Source organism: Pleuronectes platessa, chromosome 5 (assembly GCF_947347685.1).
Source record: "Pleuronectes platessa chromosome 5, fPlePla1.1, whole genome shotgun sequence".
NCBI classification, from domain to species: Eukaryota; Metazoa; Chordata; class Actinopteri; order Pleuronectiformes; family Pleuronectidae; genus Pleuronectes; species Pleuronectes platessa.
Genome location: NC_070630.1, coordinates 3,479,907 through 3,500,754, shown reverse-complemented (window position 1 = coordinate 3,500,754; position 20,848 = coordinate 3,479,907). Strand labels below are relative to the sequence as shown.

The 20,848-nt window shown below is 45.7% G+C and overlaps 2 protein-coding genes across 3 annotated transcripts; both read right to left on the bottom strand.

Annotated features, from left to right (window-relative positions):
* Positions 1 to 2,765: 2,765 nt before the first annotated feature.
* si:ch211-151h10.2 (uncharacterized protein LOC567699 homolog) lies at positions 2,766 to 8,100 on the bottom strand. The gene is made up of 8 exons (XM_053423103.1): positions 7,979 to 8,100; positions 6,735 to 6,975; positions 6,584 to 6,648; positions 5,423 to 5,561; positions 4,323 to 4,441; positions 4,053 to 4,233; positions 3,665 to 3,921; positions 2,766 to 3,581 (listed from the first exon to the last, which is right to left on the bottom strand). The coding sequence occupies exons 1-7, from the start codon at positions 8,098 to 8,100 to the stop codon at positions 3,754 to 3,756; spliced, it is 1,035 nt and encodes a 344-aa protein (XP_053279078.1). The 3' UTR covers positions 2,766 to 3,581; positions 3,665 to 3,753.
* Positions 8,101 to 9,065: 965 nt separating this feature from the next.
* Positions 9,066 to 19,651, bottom strand: prdm10 (PR domain containing 10). Of its 2 annotated transcripts, none has more exons than XM_053423508.1 (23): positions 19,606 to 19,651; positions 18,404 to 18,512; positions 17,375 to 17,536; positions 17,183 to 17,242; positions 16,987 to 17,091; positions 16,614 to 16,788; positions 16,012 to 16,253; positions 15,430 to 15,630; positions 15,257 to 15,329; positions 15,050 to 15,167; positions 14,844 to 14,964; positions 14,324 to 14,611; positions 13,643 to 13,987; positions 13,184 to 13,339; positions 12,917 to 13,096; positions 12,722 to 12,832; positions 12,364 to 12,564; positions 12,105 to 12,248; positions 11,847 to 12,017; positions 11,583 to 11,717; positions 11,248 to 11,425; positions 11,066 to 11,163; positions 9,066 to 10,330 (listed from the first exon to the last, which is right to left on the bottom strand). In XM_053423508.1, the coding sequence occupies exons 2-23, from the start codon at positions 18,473 to 18,475 to the stop codon at positions 10,103 to 10,105; spliced, it is 3,564 nt and encodes a 1,187-aa protein (XP_053279483.1). In that variant the 5' UTR covers positions 18,476 to 18,512; positions 19,606 to 19,651; the 3' UTR covers positions 9,066 to 10,102. The 2 variants fall into 2 exon arrangements, with proteins under 2 accessions (XP_053279483.1, XP_053279485.1); XM_053423510.1 differs by lacking the exon at positions 19,606 to 19,651 and adding an exon at positions 19,332 to 19,592.
* Between the last annotated feature and the right edge of the window lie 1,197 nt (positions 19,652 to 20,848).

Here is a 20,848-nt window from a genome sequence, read left to right as displayed (position 1 = left end):
AAAACACAAAAGGTTGTTCACACACCAAGTTTGATCCCTTTTAAAGGTTTGAATGGGATCAAACTTGGTGTGTGAATAGAAACTGATTTAAAATGTTCTGCTGGAGTAACGAGGCCTTCGCCAACATTAGATTCTGGTTGGTGGAAACTTCCAACGTGAACTGAAACCCCATTACCGTGGCTGAGTCTCGCTTCCCTCCAGACACGTTAGATCGACCATAATAACTCGCGCGTTTATGGACCTTTGCTCCCCAAATGTCTACCATGTTGCTAATTGCGTCCATCTGGTGCTGGTGTGTTTTGATGTTTTGTCTCCGCGTGCAGCTGCACGTTGTGTTTCCAACAGCCTCTGGTGAAAAGTGCCAAGGCCTCAGTGTTATCTGTGTCAGGGCCCTTTAATAGCAGCCATGCAGCGGTGCTCTGTGATTCACCGGGAGGCCGTCGCTCTCTTCCTGCTTCTCTTCCTGAACTTCACACCAGCACAGCTGAGTTTCTGGGCTGTAATCAAAGTTCCCATTAAAGCGTCCAGCTGATGACTGGTTTGGTTCAGACTGTCACATCCAGCAGACACCTGCAGCTCGTGGAAAGAGTGTCAAAGAAGAATAAACACTAATGACCTTTTAAACATTAAAACTAACATTTTATTTGATGGGGAAAGTATCTGCTGGACTTATGTGTAAATACATGTTGTGTATACTTAGAGTTTGACAGGCCCCTTTCCTTCTGGTATACATCTGCAAAGAATTAGTCATTTGAAAATGTTGTTTTTTCGTTAATTTTGTTAACATCGTTTTTTAATTGCTTACTTAGTTAGTTAGTTAGTTAGTTAGTTAGTTAGCTAGTTTGTTTGTTCGTTCTTCGCTCTTATATTATGAAAAGTTACATACAAAAATCACGGATGTGGGGAAATTCAGATTCGCTACTTCCAAACTTGTCCCATTAAACAAACTGGAAACCAGTTCACATTAATAGACACTAACAGTTACACCAGTAAGAATAGAGGAAATCTCATTAAAACAAGACATTAAGTGACAAGTACAGATGACAAACACATTTTCATATTATCTCTCTTGTATTATTTATTATCATGTCCTGACAAACACCAACTGCCAATCACGTTCACCCAGGTTTTTGTTTTCACATTGTTTGAGAAAAATATAAATTTGTGGATTTCGGGAAAAGCTGCTTTGCTACAGAAGCTGTAAGACATGACAACGTTGTCACAGGCTTCAGATCAGTGGACACACGCTCATTTGAAGTGGCTGCTACACACACACACACACACACACACCCACAGACGCACACACACACCTGTCCATGCTCTGCTTCTTCTCTTTGGTATTTATCTTTCTCTCCTCACTTCCTCTGCAGCATTGTGTTGATAATATTATGTCGCACCCTCACACTCTGAAGGAAACACACACACACAATCCGACAGGGAAGTGGAATTAAAACAGTTTATCTAACTTTGCACTTGTGAAGGTTTTGTGCCGAGGTCTTGAGTTTGTCGGTATCAGCTGGCGGCCGTCCGGCCTGACCTGCGGTGCCATCACAGGAGGGATCAGCCACATGTGCGCTGCGTGCACGCCGGTGACACCCGATCCTGAGTAATTGTCAGGATAAGGCGAAGGATTGACCTCCTCCATGAACCCTATTTTCTGAAACAACACACACACTTGAGCTGGCTTTGAAATGGCCTCTGCTCCGGGACGGGGAGGAAGCTGCTCATCAACTTTTTGAGTGTAACCAAACAAAGCCAGTGGTAATTTCATTTGCTCACTCTAACATTCTGAGCAGGCAGATAGCCGGTGCCCCCCCCCCCCCCCCCCCCCCCCCCCCCCGGACGCCATCCCTCTGCTGGCCGTGACATCACATGCCAACTATCTGAGGCATGAGTTCATCCAGTCGGGCCTCATGAGAACATGGAGCAGAGGTTGTTTGTTTTCCATATTCATGCAGCGTGTCATAACACATCTCATTTTCTTGAATCCATGCCTCTGGTCACTGACTTTAAAATAACCAAACACACAACATCTCTCCTCCCACACGCTTTCCATTCCCCCCCCCGCTCCAACCCAGACATGGTGTGTTTGTGTGTCTGCTGTTGTGACAGCTCGGATCCTGGAGGATTCAGCTCGCATTCTTTTCATCCCCAAATTTCCCCCCCACCCCCACCCACCCTCCCCCCTGGGGTCGGGGCCCCACCTCGCCCAATCACTGCCCCAGGGTGAGGGAATCGGACAGATGCAGGATCTGGCAGACGGTCAGCAAGTCCACGGTCAAACGACAGCCACACCGCTGAGTACTGTACGTTCTCCACAGAACCGGCAGAACCCCGAGTGGTTCTCCTGAATCCAGCTGAGGAGCCTGGTTCTCAAACTGTCCACTCACAGGCCTTCAGTGTGGAGCGGCAGGGTAATTGAATCTGGATCAAAGACATCCATGTGTTTCAAACAGGTCTAGAGGGCTGCTCAGTTTTTTAGTAATAACAGGAACGCTTCCGGCGTTGACCTCCAGTGCCCCCGTATACCTTCCCCCCCCCACACCCCCCCTACCCCCACCCCTCTGCCCTCGACCTGGAATCCCTGCTTTGAAGGGCTCAAGTCACGGCTCAGTCTGATCGAGAGAGACAGAATGAAAAATTGTTGTGGAAAAGAAAGAAAACCTGGGATCTCTTAACATGTGAGTTGGAAGCGTTAGAAGATCTCTCCTCTTATGGACGAGTCATCGGTTCAATGGGAAACAGGAACAAGTCGCTGGAGGATGTAAACAAGGCAGATGTCCAGTAAAACATGAAACTGGGATTTTTTTAATGGAATGAACCAGAAAATGAATATTCTGAAAACACTTAAAACATGTGTCTGGAATCCATTTATAAGAAATATGGAAGATTCTGAAGTTGTGACTGACCCGACCTCGAAGAAAGACCCATGTGTTAAACGTTAGAGTCGATTGGAGAGAAAGGGTCTCAGCCAATCAGACAGATCTCAGCTGAACATATATATTAATGTAGGATCATTTGTTGAATGGCTGCTGTGAGACACTTCAACTGTAATGATTTGTGGAAGTGCGCCCCCTAGTGTTTAAAAATTGAAATGACATATTAAGAGAAGATGAAGAAATTCTGGATTTCTGACACAGCAACAGCAATAAATATATATTTTTGAGGAAACCAGCAAATGATCAACATTTGACAATGAGAAGCCTTTTTGTTTAACACATACAACCACATTTAGATAAGAAAACAGCAAAAAATCAATTCCTCTTTCCAGATTTACGCAGGCGTCCGATAGTGGAGGAGAACTGCAGAGCCGACCTCTCGCACAGGGAGAGAGGGGCGTCGTCTTCCAGGTCGGTTTCCATCGAGGAGACAGAGGTGGAACAAGGCTCCGGTGATGAATCACTTGTGTGTCCCAGACGTGGAGAGGCCTGTGGTGAGGCTGCACGTGAACCGGCCCCGTTGGCACAAGCCAGGGGCCTCGCATGTCCTTCCTCATTCGCCTTCCTGAGCCCCTCCAGGTGGGCCGTGAACGTGGAGGTCTGTTGATCCAAGGAGAAGAAACTCTCCTGCACCTTGTCAAACTGCAGGGAGAGGAGGGGGGGGGGGGGGGTTAACCCTACGAACAACATTGAGCTGTTTGTCTGAGGGGCAGAATTTACTGTACCTGCTCGATGTTGGCCTGCAGCAGCAGCTCGGGCCAGAGAGACTCACTGCTGCATCTCACCCTGCGGCTGATGTGAGTGTGACTCCACATCAACTCCTGTGAAACAAGGAAACAGGGTGAAGACGGGAGGGAGATATCACAGGTGGGTGTTTGTTGCACGAGGAGAGGATCACCTGCAGCTGCCGCGTGCCGTCCCTCAGATGAGTCTGGCAGCTCTGAAGTCTGCTCCTGTAGTGACTCAGGACTGAAAACAAATTCTGTGCCAGACAAATGAAATGAGAAATTAGGCCTCAAAGGCAAAAGCTAACGTTGATGCAGCAAGATTCAAGCTTATTTCTTATTTCTATTAAAACAACCAGGCTGCAGACAGACCTCCACACCTGCTTACCTCTGTGCGCGTCCGGGCCAGGGCCACGTCTGCCTGGTCTTCACCCCCCTCCTTGGTGAGTGTGACCCCGGTGTGCAGCTCCTCCAGCTGAGCCCAGAGGCCGTCCAGACCCTCCAGCATGTACTTCACGCCGGCCTCGAAGTCCCCCTGCACCTGGACGAGAGTACGCAGCGACCCCATCCTGTGAGAGCCGAGCGCGTGACGTTAATCAAACTGAAGTCATGTTCAAAACAAAAAGCAAAAGCAGATGGTGTCAGTGCCGAGCCTCACCTCTGCTGTAGGTAGGTGCAGAGGAGCTTCACTGTGTGTTTCAGCGTGGAGCCTCCGTCCACCTCGTCCAGTGTCACATCTGACCCAGGATCAGCCTCCTCAAGGGCCAGAGACACTGACTGCAGGGGGAAATAGACGAGTGGGTTTAGTTTGATTGAACGAGGCCATTGAAAGGACTTCTTTAAAACACATACTCAATTCAACACATTTCATTCAGTTTAAAAAGCCAATAAACACTAAAAACTATTGGTTTTCCTATTGAGATTTAAGAAATGACTGATGTGTCTTCACCAAAAAGGTTCCAACAAATGAAATGATAAACCCGACACGTCACATTAACCAGGATGTCACTCAGTAGAGCTCAGGCCTCCAGCAGGGCCCGACACTCTGACCCCTCGTGAAACCACAATTAACTTCACTAGATCCAGATCTTTGATTCAATCTGCACCAAATTGCAAACACTCATAAATATGTCAGTCCCCTACTCATCAGAGGTTTTTTACATTAACATTAAAAGAAGGAATAAGGTTCAAACTAGATTACAAAGTTTAGAGCGAAAGGTTTTTATGAAGATAACATTTACTTTCTTTAGTCAGGCAAAAAGGAAAAGTTAAAGTTTGGCCTGAGGCTGGTGCACGAAGCAACGGTCTTGTTCTTAAACCAACGTGTCACTACATTTGTAGATAAGGTGAAATTAAATCTACTGTAGAAACAATGATGTTGAACATCTGGATATTTTTGACCTGTCGGTGAATTAAGTGAAAGAACCACGTGTGGGACAAACCAGTTGATGACTCACAGCCTCTATGGGTAATATTGCACTCACAGGAAAGACAGATGGGAAAGAAACATTGAAATAAATCTCCTCTGGCAGTCGGGTTGGTTCAGACGACAGCCGCTCACTGATGCCGTGTGTTTCGCCCGGGGTTAGAATATCTGTGTACTCCTGAGTGACAGGTCGAGTTTCTGTAATAAGTAATATCCCCCACAAAAATGTTTTAACACTGATCTACACGCAAAGAGAAAGTTGAACAAGCAGAGGAGATGACAGGGATGGCTGGAGGCGTGTGAGAGAGGGAGTCTGGTTTGTCTTCTCCTACCTGCAGCCTGGAGAGCAGGGCCTGGATGTGGGGGACACTGGGGTCGGGGAGCGGCTCCTGGAGGACACACAGCAGCAGGCTGTTGACCAGGGCGAGGGCCAGAGGGACGTGGAGGCCTGGGCTCCGGGACGGGGACGCCCTGCAGGAACAAAGACACGGTGACCATTGTCTTATTATGCAGCTGCAGTGCATGTGATCGATCTGAAGGGGGACCTGTCCCTCTGCTACTCATCGTCCTCCACTGGACACTCCACTGACCCTCTGGTTCTGCATCTACTCGAACTTCATATTTTGCTCCTGCGTTCCCCTGAGACTCATCTGGCTCTGCAGCAGTGGCTCAGGAGGTAGAGCAGGTCGACTTCTAACCAGAGAGTCTGTAGTTCGATTCCCTGACTCCTCCATTACGCATGCTGAAGTGTCCTTGGGCAACATCCTGAGCAAAACTGATCTCTTCAGATTTAGCCCTCACTACTTTTCTTACTGAACTGAAACTTTGTTTAATGTCGTCATTCGTCATGTTTCTTGTTTTTTTTCAGATTGTTTCCATCCTACTCCTGTTATCACCTCCTCAATGGTTGTCTGTTAGTTTGTTCCTTAGCAGAATTACACAAATCTATCACATATCGTCCCGAGAAGACGACAAATCTGGTAAAAACATACATTGTAGGTGTACGAGGGCTTTTAATTGATTATCCCTGGACAGGAGGTTATGATTTCACCCCTGAGTGTTTGTTTGTTTGTGTTTTTGTTTGTTTGTTTATAAGTAAGATTCTGAAAACATTCCTGGACAGATTTCTCCAAAACTTGGCAGAAAGATGTGATAGAGATCAGGAAGGAGCTCATAACACTTTGGTGCAGATCCAGGATTAATTTATTTCATATCTTCATTCATTTCTCAGGGAATAATTCACGGATCTTGATGAAATTAATGTTAAGGTGACTGAAATTTACAATTTGGTACAGATCCAAATAAAATGGGGTTTCATAGGAGGAATGAGTGTCACTGAAGAACTGAAACATATGATTTGAAACAACAATACATTAAAAAATAAAAGTGTACACAGGTGTAAAGATGAAGACACCAGTGGCTCCTCTGCATGCCTTGAATGACACTTTTCTAAATCGCATAAATAACTTACAATGGAAATAACAACGTCTCACCATGAACACTGGATATTTCGGTTTTCCGTCACCTCCTCCGGCTGTTCCCTCTGCGCTGGCTCCCCCTTGAATTAAAGTAACGTCCCTGAATAAACATGAGACCATTCAAATGCAGGTTGAAGTGAGATCCGGATCACGAGGCCTCGCTCACCTGGTCGTGTCCCGGCTGCAGGCGCCACCTCAGGGCCTGGACACAGCCTCCCAGCACCGTCCACAGGAAACACAGCAGCAGCAGCCTCCAGCACACATCTGCCTGCGCCTCCACTTGGCAGACTAACCACACTACACCCACTGGGGCAAAGTACCAGTAGCTTCTCCAAGGTCGCAGAGTCCTCTCAAACTGGGACCAGGATGTGGGATGAGGCTGAGCATCAAGTGGTGGGGGATTTGATCTGTGGCAGCGAAGAGGTGGAAAGAGATCAGAGGAAAGAGAGAAGGAGGAGTTGTTGATTCAAAATCAAAGGGATCGACATCTGGTGCCAACTGGGAAGAGAGTTGGAATAAATTGTGATGCAAATATGATTTTGAGACTCAAACACATGAGGTGAAGTAATTTGACTGAAGAATTGGTTAAATAAACATTTGTTTGTCCCAAAAATTCCTCTTGAGAAGCATCACAGTTTGAATTTAGGACATTTTCAACTCTTTAAGAAAAAGAATTAAATCTGAGAAACTCTGTTTTATAGCAACACTTGACACAAGATGTAAAAATGCGGAGATCTCGTGCTTCACCTTTCACACAACTGGTTTTATTTGTAAATCTTGGAATCAGGATTAGAATTTAGGATTTAGATTTTATAGTATAATTCTGGGATATTGATGGAAGTGTCTCAAGGTTATGATATAAGATGAACGTGTTTTGTGGAAGTTTGTGTGTTATGTTTGTTGAGTTTATAATATATTCTGCCTGTTTTTTGTAAATTTGAAAACTAGAATATTTAAAAGAGAAGTTTGAGGTTTTAAATCAATGCATATATCAAAATGGTTATTTACCAAATCAGCTCTGTGCAATAAGATTTACTTTCACCTCAGAACTTGTAGCTCACTTATTGTTTTAATTTGTTGGTGCAATCAATTATAAGATATAATATAATTGCTAAAATAAAATATTAAAAAGACTTTGAGGTTTTAATCAATGCATTTATTTATCATGATGCACCACTGGTTATTCCCCAGTCCAGCTCTGTGGAGGATGATTCACAGTTTGCTCAGAACTGGTAGCTCATGTGTAAGAAGCGTTTAGATGTGAACTCTGAAAGATTCTCAGCCTAATGGAGCAGAACAGCAGTTTTCTTTCAGCAGCCTGAGGAGAGAGAAGCACTCAGACGTCTCCTCCCTGCAGCAGCGGCTGATCCGAGACCTGCCACTCACACCCTGACCCACAGCTCCACTTACCTCTGCAGATCTGCTCTCCTCTCTGCAGCCCCCCCGTCCTCCCTGACCTCCTCCATCCATTGACGGCCTCCTCGCCCGGCTGCCCTCTGACCCGCGGCGTGGACCACCGTCAGCTGAGGCATGAGAGCGACTCGGGCACAGACATGATGCCGGAAACCAAAATGACTCGAGCAGCACTCACCTGTTTGATATGTGATGGTTGCTGTGACAGGACGAGCTGGTTTGACTGGTTCTGCTGGTAGATTAGTTTTTATTTAGGCAGCGGCTCTTTCGCTTTCCCACATTCTGACCCAGGCAGGAATGTTTTAAACATACTGGTCTCAATTGTTTGGAGGACAAGCCCTGCTCCACCCAGGAGACAAACACCACCTGACCAACCGTCACTTCAGCCTGAATCACAGTCACAGACGTGTGGTGTTGGTTCACACCTTGTGAGCAACCTGCAAACAATTCATCTTCACAGGACAACACATTTCAATTCATTCAAATCTGAGGCTCAAACTGTTTCTGTTGTTTGAAGATGCTGAAGAACTTTGCTCTCCAATATTTTATGATATACAAGTATATCTTAGTATACTTTAAATGCCTGATTTAAATTGTATTTAATGGATTTTGTTTGTTTTATTACTCTTGCTTGTTTAATTTGTAAAGCAAAGTGCAATTTAATTTACTATTGTTATTATAATTATTGTTTCTCCTGTCATAGACCTGCATCAACGTGAGCAACACCAGCTTCACTCCTGCCAGAACTGCTGTCACCGAGGAACCATTGTTTTCTATGAACAGGAGACATGCCTTGCTTGTGAGCACATCAGTAACACAGGAGGATTTATCATTAGATTTTATTTGAACTCTTCCTGCTGAATTATAGTCTCATTTTCTCAGTTAAGTGCAAATGAAATATGAGATGTGATGAGTGAAATTATACTTTACTGGTGTGCGCCCTAAAATACTAATATAAGTGTTTGTTGGGAAATAATTGTTCAGCTGCAAACCTGTGATAATGCGTCTAAATATTGAACTGGTAACACCTGAGGCTCTAAAATGATATGTTGCACTTTCAAGTCATTTTCTTTGTACGTGTGAATCACGGAGGAAAATCTGTTTTTTATTTGGCTCCAAGCCGAAGGATCTCTGCACCAGGTCAAAGAAATAACCTCCATGTGTAGAAAGATGAACATTTATCTTCTCAAGACCATTAAAGTGTCGAGGAAAGAAACATAAAACTTCTACGTTCTTCTTGATTTCCAGTGTTTCCTGTTTGTGTACAGGTGTTTCCCACAACCCTGTGACATCACTGGTGGGTGTGGTTACAGGTGTAATAGCGCCGTTCCCTTGACGTTCACCTTTTAGATGTTTTAAAAAATTCAAAATTGTATCAATGGTAAATCTGCATCGCCTTGTAAAATCAAATGTGATGTTTGATTTTTAAATAACTGACCCACAAAGCCCTGGAGATCATCCAATGAAGTTTGGTGAAGCAGAACTGATTGTGTTTGCTTTTCTAAGTTTTACTACAAAAGCACAGACGTTGTGGTTGTTGACAATGAGAAAGAAAAATGAGTTTAACAACCAGCATGTGAATTAAAACAACAAACCAGTGACACATTTCAAGGAGGAAGTTCAGGGAGAATTAAATCACACCAGATTTCAGCCACAATGACAAACACACTACACAACAGAGGGTGTGTGTTCTCCATATTTTTTCCAACCTCTCTCCAGACTTTCATTTACAAATACTTTACTTCAAGAGATGTCAATAAGTTTATAAATATGTAAAATGGCAACAAAACAAGTGTAAGAAGAACTAAGCAAAACAAAACTTGTGCAACTTTTCCAGACCTTAGGATGATTACTGTAATATCTGATATTCACACAGGACCCCTGGAGACATCTCTGAAAAAGTCCATCATTTTTTATTTTTTCTATATTCTGTTTTTCTTTCTGTTTAACTGACAGACACATAAAACTGTGCTCGTCCCCTTCATCTCTTCATCCTTCACTTCCGTATGAATCTGTTTTTGTCCGTTTGCATTTGACTTTGTGTTTGTCCGTTCGTGTGCGTCTGAGCAGCTGAGGTCTGCGTGCGTGGTCGGTCTCTGTGAGAGTTCGTCACTTTGCACTTCAGGGTTTTGTGATGTGGACTTCACTAGCGCCGCTGCTGTTGGTCGTGGTGGTGATGATGTACTGCGTGGGGCCTTGTGAGTTGTTGGGCTGTTGCTGCTGCTGCTGCTGCTGCTGCTGCTGCTGCTGCTGCTGTTCCAGCTGCTCGGCCTGGGCCTGCGTCGCCCCCTGGGGAACCGGCTGCTTGGCCTCCAGCTCGGTCTGACCCTCGGAGATCACGTAGTGAGTCTGCAGGGCGGGAAAGAGAACATCTCTGTTGTCACATGATGTCACCACATTCAAATCACTACAATAGAACTGCAGAGCTTCTGTGAAAGAGACTCTGACCCGCGACAGATGATTTGTTTGAAATGACTCCACAGCATCGACACTGATCCTCACACAATGATCGATACTTTTCTTTAAGAGTCAAATCTGTCTTCATACATGTGCGTGCGTTGGTTCATAATTCAGCTCGTTTGTTTTGCGCTGACACACAAACCGACACACGCACTCACACATGTGTAAACTCAGACTCGGTAAAAACAACACAATTTGTATGAGAGTGGTTGAGGAGCCGGAGGAGATGGCAGCGCGCTCGGTTTGGCTGTGATCAGAGTGAATGATAGAGACACAGAGAGGAGCAGTAAAATACTGACAGAGCCGGTAAAAACTGTAAAAAATATAATTTTTACGGTCCAAACATGTATGAAAAGACAACAAACTGGAAGCAGATTACTTGATAACTGAATTGAAACAGTATTTGTTCAGGAACTATTCTGTTTTTAGCTTTTTTTTATCCATCTAAACAGTTGATTTCTAATATCTGGTTTCCACTGTGTGTTTGTGTGTGTGTGTGTGTGTGTGTGTGGGGGGGGGGGGGGGGGGGGGAGAGAATGTAACCGCTTCAGATGTACAGGATCCTGATTTCCTTCTCCACTGTTCACTGGTCCTTTCCTCCCAACACGAGTCTGCGTCACTCACCGTCTTCACCTGGTTGTTGTTGACTCCGGACCCAGGTGGGCTGGCCTCGGTGATCACATACTGTGCGTGAGGTAGAGCCATCATCTGGATCTCCGACGCTGGAGCAAAGAGACGTTAACATATTAACTAACATGCAATCCAACAGTATGGAGCCGTCACACTGTAAAGCACACGTGACTTACAGTAACCTCGGTAGTTCCAGTTCCCGGGTATGTAGGCGTGCTGGACGGTCCCCTGCTGCGACTGGGAGCCACTGGTCTGCAGCGTGTGGCTCTGAGATAAAGTGACGGGGGTCAACTGGGTGGGGCTCAGCTCCTGACTGGGCTGCTGGGAGGTGGGGCTTAGTGGCTGACCAGTTACCTGAAAGAGGGAGGAGAGGTTGTTATCAAGTTTAACCCAAGTTCCTTAAGAAAAAATACAAAGGTCATCGGGATATTGAGATTATTGGAAAACAATAATATATGTGTACTAAATGCTTCATGGAATGAATCCCAGAGTGAGTGTGATGAGGGTTTACCTGCGTGGCACCTTGTCCGGTGCCTGAAGGCCCGGTGACCTGGATGTGTTGGACCTGGATGGAGTGCTGACTGTAGCCGTGAGGGTCATGCAGCTGACTCACATCTGTCGGGTGCTGTGAGTGTGGAGAGGAGGCCTGTGGAGCACAGAGGAAACAACAAGGACACGTTACGGTTTATTAAAATCACTAGATGCTCCCACTATCCAAGTAAATTGGACTGGGATTGTGAGGAAGGACGTTGATGGGATAGATTCTGGATCTTACCGGAGCCACCTGCACCACCTGCAGCTGAATGTGCTGTGGCTGCGTCAGGTTGCCTCCTGTCTGAGAGACGGGGATGTACTGGATCCTCTGGTAGTCGCCCTGCCCCGTGCGGTAGTCTGTTGTGAGGGTTTGTGAAAGCTCCGTCATGGCCTGCGTCAGCAGATCTGTGGTCTGTGGATAAAATTATTTAATTAGTTGATCATTTTTTCTATTTCCGTCTTTCTTCTTCTGTATCGGGTGTTCAGAACTCTTTCTTACCACTACAGCCTCGGCTGTGGTTCCGTCTGCACTGACGACAGCAGGAGAACTACTGATGACAGCTGCTGTCAGCGGAGCCTGGATGGTGTTGGCGAGCTGAGCAAACTCTGGATGTTTCTTCCTGATGTGCTGAACCATCTTAGTCTGAGACACGAACACACAGAAAGTCATCTGTTAGGTCTGTAGCTGAATCGTGTCGAATGGTACATTGAAGATTTTCACTTGGATAGAACGTCTTCTCCTCAGCTTCATTACAAACCTTGCTGCTGTACTGTTTGGCGCAGTGAGGGCAGCAGACCGGTGCGGTGGCGATGGTGCCGGTCAGCTGCGTGTGTGTGCTCAGCATCGGGTCCGGTTCCCCGGGAGCCGCTGGTCGCAGCTTACGGATACTGGGAGGCAATTCTGAGCCCGGGTGGTTCTTCAGTATGTGGGCTTTCCTCTTACTGGCACTCTTATAGACCTGCACAGAGATCAGCTCATTACAGAGACCTATCCTAGCATAATGAAGACTGGTCTCCTCTAATCTGATTCAGGTGAAGCAGATGTTTGCAGATATGGAAGATACAAAAAAACGTTTAACAAATTTTGTTGAAATAACTGGAAGTGGAAAAACAAACCTTGTCACAATACTGGCAGAAGTAATCTCTGTTGGGTTTGATGATTGGCAGCGTTAACTCCGGCACGTCATCGATCCGCATCTCAGGATGACGCTTGGACAAATGATTGACCTGAAACCAGAAAGATAAACATGTGAAACCTGCACTGGAAATTAAATAAAAACAAAAGGATCAGCTCTGTGACTTGTTGCTCACCAGCATTCCTCTGCGTCGGAATCCCATCATGCACACTCTGCATTTGAACATGAAGCTCTCGAAGTCCGAGTTGGGCACCTTCAGCTTCAGGGTCTTGGAGCGGAGGATCCGATCCGCCTTCTTGGCCTCTCGGTCCGGATTGTGCATACGCTGCATGTGCTCCCGCAGCTTATCTTTCCTCTGAAGGTCACAGGAGGGTTACGGGTAAGAGCTCATAGATCCACGCACCAAGACGTGGTCTCTCAGGGTTTTCAACACTCATCTTACCTTGAATTGTTTGCCACATGTGGAGCACAGGAAGTCTTTGCGGTCCGAGTGGCGCAGCATGTGCAGACGCAGCTTGTCCGGCCGGCAGAAGGCCTTGTCGCAGTGAGGGCACTGGAAGATCTTCTCTGAATGGAAGCAGCGTATATGCTTCTTCACCTGAGGACCAGAACATTTTGTATAACTTCAAACCAGACTTTAAAAAGATCTATTGCTTCAGTGAAGAGAACACACATGGGTTTTTGCTTTTTGGTGATTAAAAATAAATATTTTTTATCTAATTAGATGTTTTTTAACAGCTCAAACAATTCACAATTCACTTCTTCATATTTAACAAAACTAGAACAAACCAATTTGGATTTTGGGGGCCGATGCCAATACCGATATCAGATTGAATATATCGGTTAATGATGATATATCAGTTGGGCACAAATAAAAAAAAAGAGACAAACATTTACTAACCTGGATGAAGTCAGTGAACTTCTTCTTGCAGGAGGGACAGGTGTAGCACCCGTCCACAGCATGCACCCCTATGTGGTCTTTGAGCAGGTCCAGCTTTTCAAAGGTGTCCTGGCATAGGAGACAGGCGTAGGAGCGGTTCTCCGTGTGCACCAGCAGGTGGTCCTCCAGGGCCGAGTCGCTCATGAAGCTCTTGCTGCAGATGTGGCAGGTGAAGGTGTAGGCGTCGCGGCCGTGGACCCGCAGATGCTGATCCAGCTTGTCCTTGTCCCGGAAGGCCTTGCCACAGTGTGTGCATTTGAAAGGACGGAAGCTTTTCCTGATGAAAAGGTGCTGCAGTGCCGCATTCTGAAACGAGAGAGAGAGAGAGGAACTAAGAGAAAACTTCCAAATGTGTTTCCTGACATGGATCTGCAGAGACACGGGAGGAGGCGGATGATGCAATGGAGTGTGCAGGACGGGGGAATATCCTGAAATGTCGCATGAGCATTGACACCATGGAAAAATGACAAAGGGAATCTTTGAACTTGGTGTTTTTCTGGCATCCTCCCCGTCCCACCTACCTGCACATCCATCTTTGAAGGAGCCACGCATTGAGGGAGAGAGACACATGGTTTTTAAGGCAAATCATAGCCACGCTGACTCTGACAGACTACATCTAAAACAAAGAGTCTCCCATCTTACCCGTATCCTCTTGGCGCGGCGCATGTCCTGAGACGTGAGGTGGCCGTCTGATTGGCTGTGCTGTGCCGGGTCCTCCTTCAGTGACACAGGCAGCTCCGTGATGGAGGGTGTGATGATGGATTCTGTGACCGGTTCCTCTGATGGAGGTATGAGCTGATCCTCCAGCTCCGTCTCGACCTCAGTCTCCAGCTCCAGCTCCACCACTTTCAGCCCGTTCTGAGCTCCCTCCTCATGCTCCTCCAGCGGCTGCTCCTCCAGCGGCTGCTTCTCCGTCAGTTCCAGCATCTCCTGATTAGAGAGGAAATTAAGTTTTTTTTTTTTTAATTGTTGCTTTAAACCTCATAATTTAAGATGTAATATTTGTAATAATCCTGATGAGCATCTTTCTCTGTTAAAGTTTAATGAATTAATCTGTCGGTGAACTTTACAGATGGACGTTAGCTGTAAATGTTGATCAGAACTTCTCTAAACAAATTAATGAATCAATAAACAACACAGGAAGCAATAATGTGACTCTTACCGTTGTCTTGTCCTCACCAGTCTCTACTGGTGGATCCAGGCGTATAAATTTCGGCGGCCGCCCCGGTCTTCTTCCCGTCCCAAACCTCTTCCTGCTTCTTCCTCGACCTCGGCTTTTGGATCTGACAGAGCAAAGACAGTGAAGACGTCGTTGACAGGCTGTAGTGCAATCAAAACTACTGTGAGAATAGGAAAGTGAAGTGTTACCTGGTAGCAGCGTTAAACTTGTCGTCGTGCATGTTGAGATGTTGCTGAAGTTGCTCCGAGCTCACAAAGCGACAGTTACATTCGTAGCACGGCCAGTTCTTCTCCTGCTCGTGCAGGACTGAAGAAACGACAGAGAGTGAGAACCAGACTCTTAGAATAGTTTCTAATGAGACATGTGTGATCTGCTGAAACAGAGTGTGGACGGACCTTTTCTCTCTTCTTCCGTCACGTCGTGGATCTTATGATGGACAAACTCTGCATATGAGGCTGCGTACCACACCTGCATGATAAACAAACTTCAGTGATCAGGACTGAGTCATTATTCTTCAAGTTCTAGTTTATCTCCACCAGCCAAATATCCAGCTCTACGCAGGACTGACCTTGAGCTCTTGTTTTGGCCGGATGTTCTTGATGGTCGTGTAAAATATCTCTGAGCCGTACTGATACGCCACCAGATTCTGCTCCAGGTGGTTCAGAGCAGGTCTCACAAACATCATCCAGTTGCAGCTGTCCTCATCAGACAGGTCCAACCACAGGTCGTTAGCCTTGTGTTCCTCTTTGTCTGCATCCAGCACACACAGCTGAAACAAACAGAAAGGGTATTTGATGAATGCACACACAAAAAGTTCTGGTTTCCATAAACATATCAAACTTATAAAACATTTTAATTCACAAGAAGGTATTTCCTATTTTTGTTCCATTCCTAGGACACTATAAAGTGTTGTCCTCTTTTCTTCTGGCTGTAGAGCGACAATATCAAAACCCTGTGATTACTTGATTCCAAGCCAAAACTAAAACGACCAGTGATTCATTTGAAGTCACTTTTCAAATTTTAAAGCATCAGGTTTTCACTTCCTGTGGCCAAAAGGTTCATCTACCCAATTAAAAGACTTAAGGTAAAATAGGATATTATTATTTGAACGTTTAACACCGTGAGGCTAAAGTAAAAACAGCTGATTTACTTTCAGATGGAGGTAGTGGTCCTGCAGCTCGCTCTGAGGAACCAGGGGTCCTTCCACCGGGCCGAACTGGGTGCGCTTGGGGATGTGTCTCTTGGAGAACACGCCGCCCAGGAAGCGATCCATGTAGAGGACCAGAGGCAGACTGGCCCGGGCCTTGGACACCACCGGCCGGCTGGGGATGGGGTGCAGCGGACCGTGCTTCAGACAGACGGAGACGTTGGCGTTGTTACACTCCTCGCACCCTGAAGAGCCACGACAATAAGAAAAGTCAGAATCACCACAATACAAAGCTGATTTGGTTTAACTGCTGAACCCTGAAAATCTGAATAGAATATAAATGTCTCTACGTTCCAGAACATCAGCTCTGCAGAAAATATTAGAATTGTGCAGGTTTTCATCTTGATAAATATTGATAAAATGCCCCAATCATAATCTATAGGCCCCACTTTGTGTTATTGTTGTAACTAAATGGCATCGACAGCAATGTTAAGACATGATATCTGTGATTTCATTGCTAAAAGGCTATTTGCTCCTGTCTTATCTACGTGAGTGACAGAGACAGACGAGAGAAGCCTGTTGTCACTGATGAGGCCGTCACTCACAGAGGTTGTGAGGGTTGAATGATTGAGGCTGACAAGGCTCCCACTCATCAATCTCAGACTCCTCTTCCTCTTCCTCTTCAGAATCTTCTGTGGAGTCCGTAGCCCCGAGGGGACTGGAGGGGGGCTCCGCCATGTCCGCCATGGAGGTGAGTGAGTTCGACACAGACAGCTGCTCCTGTGTGTTTTGATCATGTCAGAGAGATAATTGTCAGTCTGTTGTTCTACGTAACCTAAGCTCTCTTCAGGTTTGGCCTAATCATGTGCAACAGTGCAACAACAATAAAGTTATAAGGGACAGTTTTACACAAATATACTTATTATTTATAATCTTCTGAACAGGTAAAACAAAAGCTGCGTAAAAATGTTTCTTCACCTGCGACACAGGCTCCAGGATGGCTTGTGGGGCGTCTGCTACATTACTGAGAACGTGCAGATTGGCCGTGTTCATGTTCTGTCCGCTGGGCAGCAAAACCGTGACCTACAGATGGAAATCAGCTACGTTACGGTTCTGTAAAAACAATGCGTCACACAGCGAGCTAACAACGCGACAGTTCCTGGTAAACACCAACCTGCTGGGTCGTACCATCCTGCTGAATGTAAGCCACCTGTGGCTGATCAGCAAATACAGCCTGAAACAAGAAGGTATGACAACGGTGTGAGCAAATCATGCATGTTATACATTTTTCATATTATTTGATGTAAATCATAAGGTCAAAGCTGTTTTGGGGGATTTCAGCAGAACATCTCGAGCCGGGTCTTACCTGAGTGCCGTCTGCAGGGTGTATGTAGACCAGCGTGTGTTCTGCAGACTCCACGGAGGCGAAGGAGTTCCCGTCCGCTGTGTAAACCACCTGCTGCTGCCCCCGGTCCTCCTGGTCTTCACTGTAAACTATCTGGGCAACGGTGCTGCCTTCGAAATGCACCTGGAACACACGAGCACAGGTCTCAGAAAACTGTTTGAACCACCTGCAGCACTAGTGCACCCTCTAAGTGTGAGCACACATCAATACACTGTTATTTCTTTTTTTAAAAAGGTACTAAATGTAGAGTTTTGTGCAAACTTTAAAGGCACTAAAAGTTAATCTTTTTGAAAATAAAGTCAGGAACACTTTTAATTAATTATTAAGTGTGCAAAACCAATAAAACTACATCATCTAAGTATTAGGTGTCACCGCCCGGCAGCAGTTCTCCTAAAAACACGAGTAGGTTGCTGCAGGTAGCTAGGAGACGCTCAGCCCAGTGGATTAAGTCTGTGTCCCTCTCTTCACATGACCCAGTACCGTCTCCCATCACACCGAGATCAGGGCTTAGTGGGGGCCACACAATCTGTCCACATCCTTTCGGAGGTTAAGGAAAAACCACTATATGGAAAAACTCACTCTATTCTATTAACTCAAGTTATAAAAGTAGATGGGGAATGTTCAGCAGATGAAGAAGTGGGTTTTCTAGTCCGGCTTGTGAGTGTGCATGAGAAATCTGACCCCCATGAAATCCTGACCTTCAGCCGCTCTACTGGTTTATTCAGTCTGATTGTTTTCCATTTGGCAAACCTGCATAACGTTTTATTCACTGTGATATCATATTGATCTTTTTGATAGATTGTTGTTTGTATCTCTGCCTCGTAAAGGTGACCTTGGGTGCTGTGAAAGGCTCCTATAAATAAAGCGTATTATTATCATTATAAATAAATCGGAGAAGCTGATTCTCCTCCTCTGCTGCAGCGAATGTGCGACAACCCTCTCCCCAGATCCCACAGCTCTTTGAGGTGTCAGTGTAGAGGCCCTGCAGACCTGTGTGGCGTTCTCTGAGTCGCTGCTCGGCGCCTGACTCCACACAGCGGAGGGCTCCTGCTTGGTCTCCATGGCAGCTCACTTCACTCCTGAGACAGCCGGGGGAGGCCTGTAATGCACAAGGACAAGAGGATGTGGGTGATGAGATGAGATGGGATAAGATGAATTATGTGTGTTATTAGAACTTTGCAATATTGCAGCAGCCAGAGTCAAAATAGGCATCAGAGAGTAATAAGTAGGTGTCAGATTATGATTCATAACAATGCATTGAGTGACAGGGAGTGGGGCTGACAGGGGTCAAAGGTGCATCTGTGGAGGAGACGTGCACATGTCAGTGGATTTATTTATTGTCACAGCTGTTATCAGAGTATTCATGAGCTGGACGTGTGTGTTTGGGGAGAAGCTGCAGCAGTGAGGTCGATCTGAGCCGAGAGACCCCGGGATTCAAACCCGTGAGTCAGCTGAGGCAGACGTTCGAGTCTCCAGGAGCCAAAATAAAGCAGCGTGTCACCACTGCACGCAGGGCGGCCGCACGGAGCCTCTCCGCGGGGGGACGAAGCTTCCCGAGGCCGCGGGAGATTGGATAATGTGCCTAAAAACAAACGCATGTCGCCACAGAAGCTCCGGGGAAGAGGCGAGAGACCCCGAACCCGCTCAGAAACCCACTTGGTATAATCAATAACAAATCCGATCCCCCCCTATTTTAACCCTGCAGGTTCGCAGTCCCAACCGGACCATACCACAAAAAGCAGCGCCGCAGAAACCCGGGCATTCGCTGCGCCGCGACGTTAGCTCCGCGGCTAAATAGTACCGATGTGACGGCGACCGCGAGGACATTTGAAGCTTGTCGGGCCCAGGGACGAGGAGCGCAGGCTGTCATCCCCGACTGGGGTGGCTTTCGGGCGGATTACTGTTTGCGGAGACCCACCCGTCCCCCGCTTCGAGTTGAGCCCAGCCCTGCCGGAGCGGCCGAGAACAAGGAAGACCCGGCTCCATTTTGGGTGGAACTACCGACAACAGCCGCATCCGAGGAGACGCGACGGGCAAATTACGATTCCACACCGGCGAGAATCCGCCGAAAACACAGCGAACATTTGACGTGTATCCGCGGTAATAGTCCGGAGAAGCGGGGCTGCGGAGGCGGCCGTGGAGGAATCCCCGCTTTTCTTACATTTAGTGGAAAACGGACAAGTTGTTCTTACCTCAGAGTTGGTAGCTGCAGAGATGGCCGCATTGCATATATTAACATAATCTGCCTGGCAACACGGAGGAGCGTGGCCTCCGATTGGTGCTTATTCACTTTGAGGAGCCGAAATAGCTTCTGGTTTTATTGTTGTTGTTATTATTTTTAAATATCCAAAACAGCACGTGTGCACGTTGACATTTTATAAAATGTCTGAATGTTAGATTTCCCCGTAAAATAGTTAAAAATGTCGCAACTGCAAGTTACTGAGCAGGTTTATGTCATTGCAGTTACAGCCAATCAGAAAAATCCTTCGTCGGAGTCGTCCAATGGAATTAAACCTCTCATCCAATCATTCTTTTTTATTCCTCTAAACAGAATTTCAAGATGTTGATAACGTCACTCTTTTTTTTGTTATTAATATAGTTAATTACATTTATATACAATATATTTAAGGCCCAACAATTTTTGTTTACTATTATATGAAATATTTCAACTACAATTAATTAAATTTGAAAACATTTAAGATTAAACCTTAAGTGAATAAATCCACAAATGTGATACTGTTGCAGTATTTGTCTAAATAAATAGTCTTTTTGTGATTCATGATTTATGTTGTTTTTACTGCACTAAAGCTGCTTATCGAATGTAACGCTACAATATGGCCACTAGGGGGAAGTAAACACACTACTTATGATCAATACTCTCTTCTGCCTCCAGTGGTCAAGTGGCGTCAATGCATACGTGAGGTCATAGTAACACTTCCGGTGAATACTTTTTTTAAATGATACAGCAAAGTTAAGTGTATAAAGTACATTAAATAAAAAAGTAAATTAATACAGGAGATAAAATACATGTTAAATGTCTGTTTAATAAAGAATAACAAGAAATAAGCATGTGGGAGGAGCCTTTTTCTTTAACCTCGATGGAAGATGGATGGAGAAATCATTGAGAATAACTCACATTTAAAATGACACAGTGCAGAAATACACACAGATCAGTAAAAACATCTGCAGACAACAAGTGGATGCTAATTAGGAAAATACCTGACGTCCCAGTGTCAGTGATTCCACCAGTACTGACATAGTCTGTACATCTGCAGGAACCGTGAACAACTCTCCTCCTATAAACTAATATAAATCTGTTATTTAGACATTTGTTGGTTATAAAGACTTCATATAGATAATAAAAAATGCAGCCAGAGAGATGGAGGTTGTGTTTGATGAGCTGTTAAATCCAGAAATAGGCCGAGCTCCACTTTT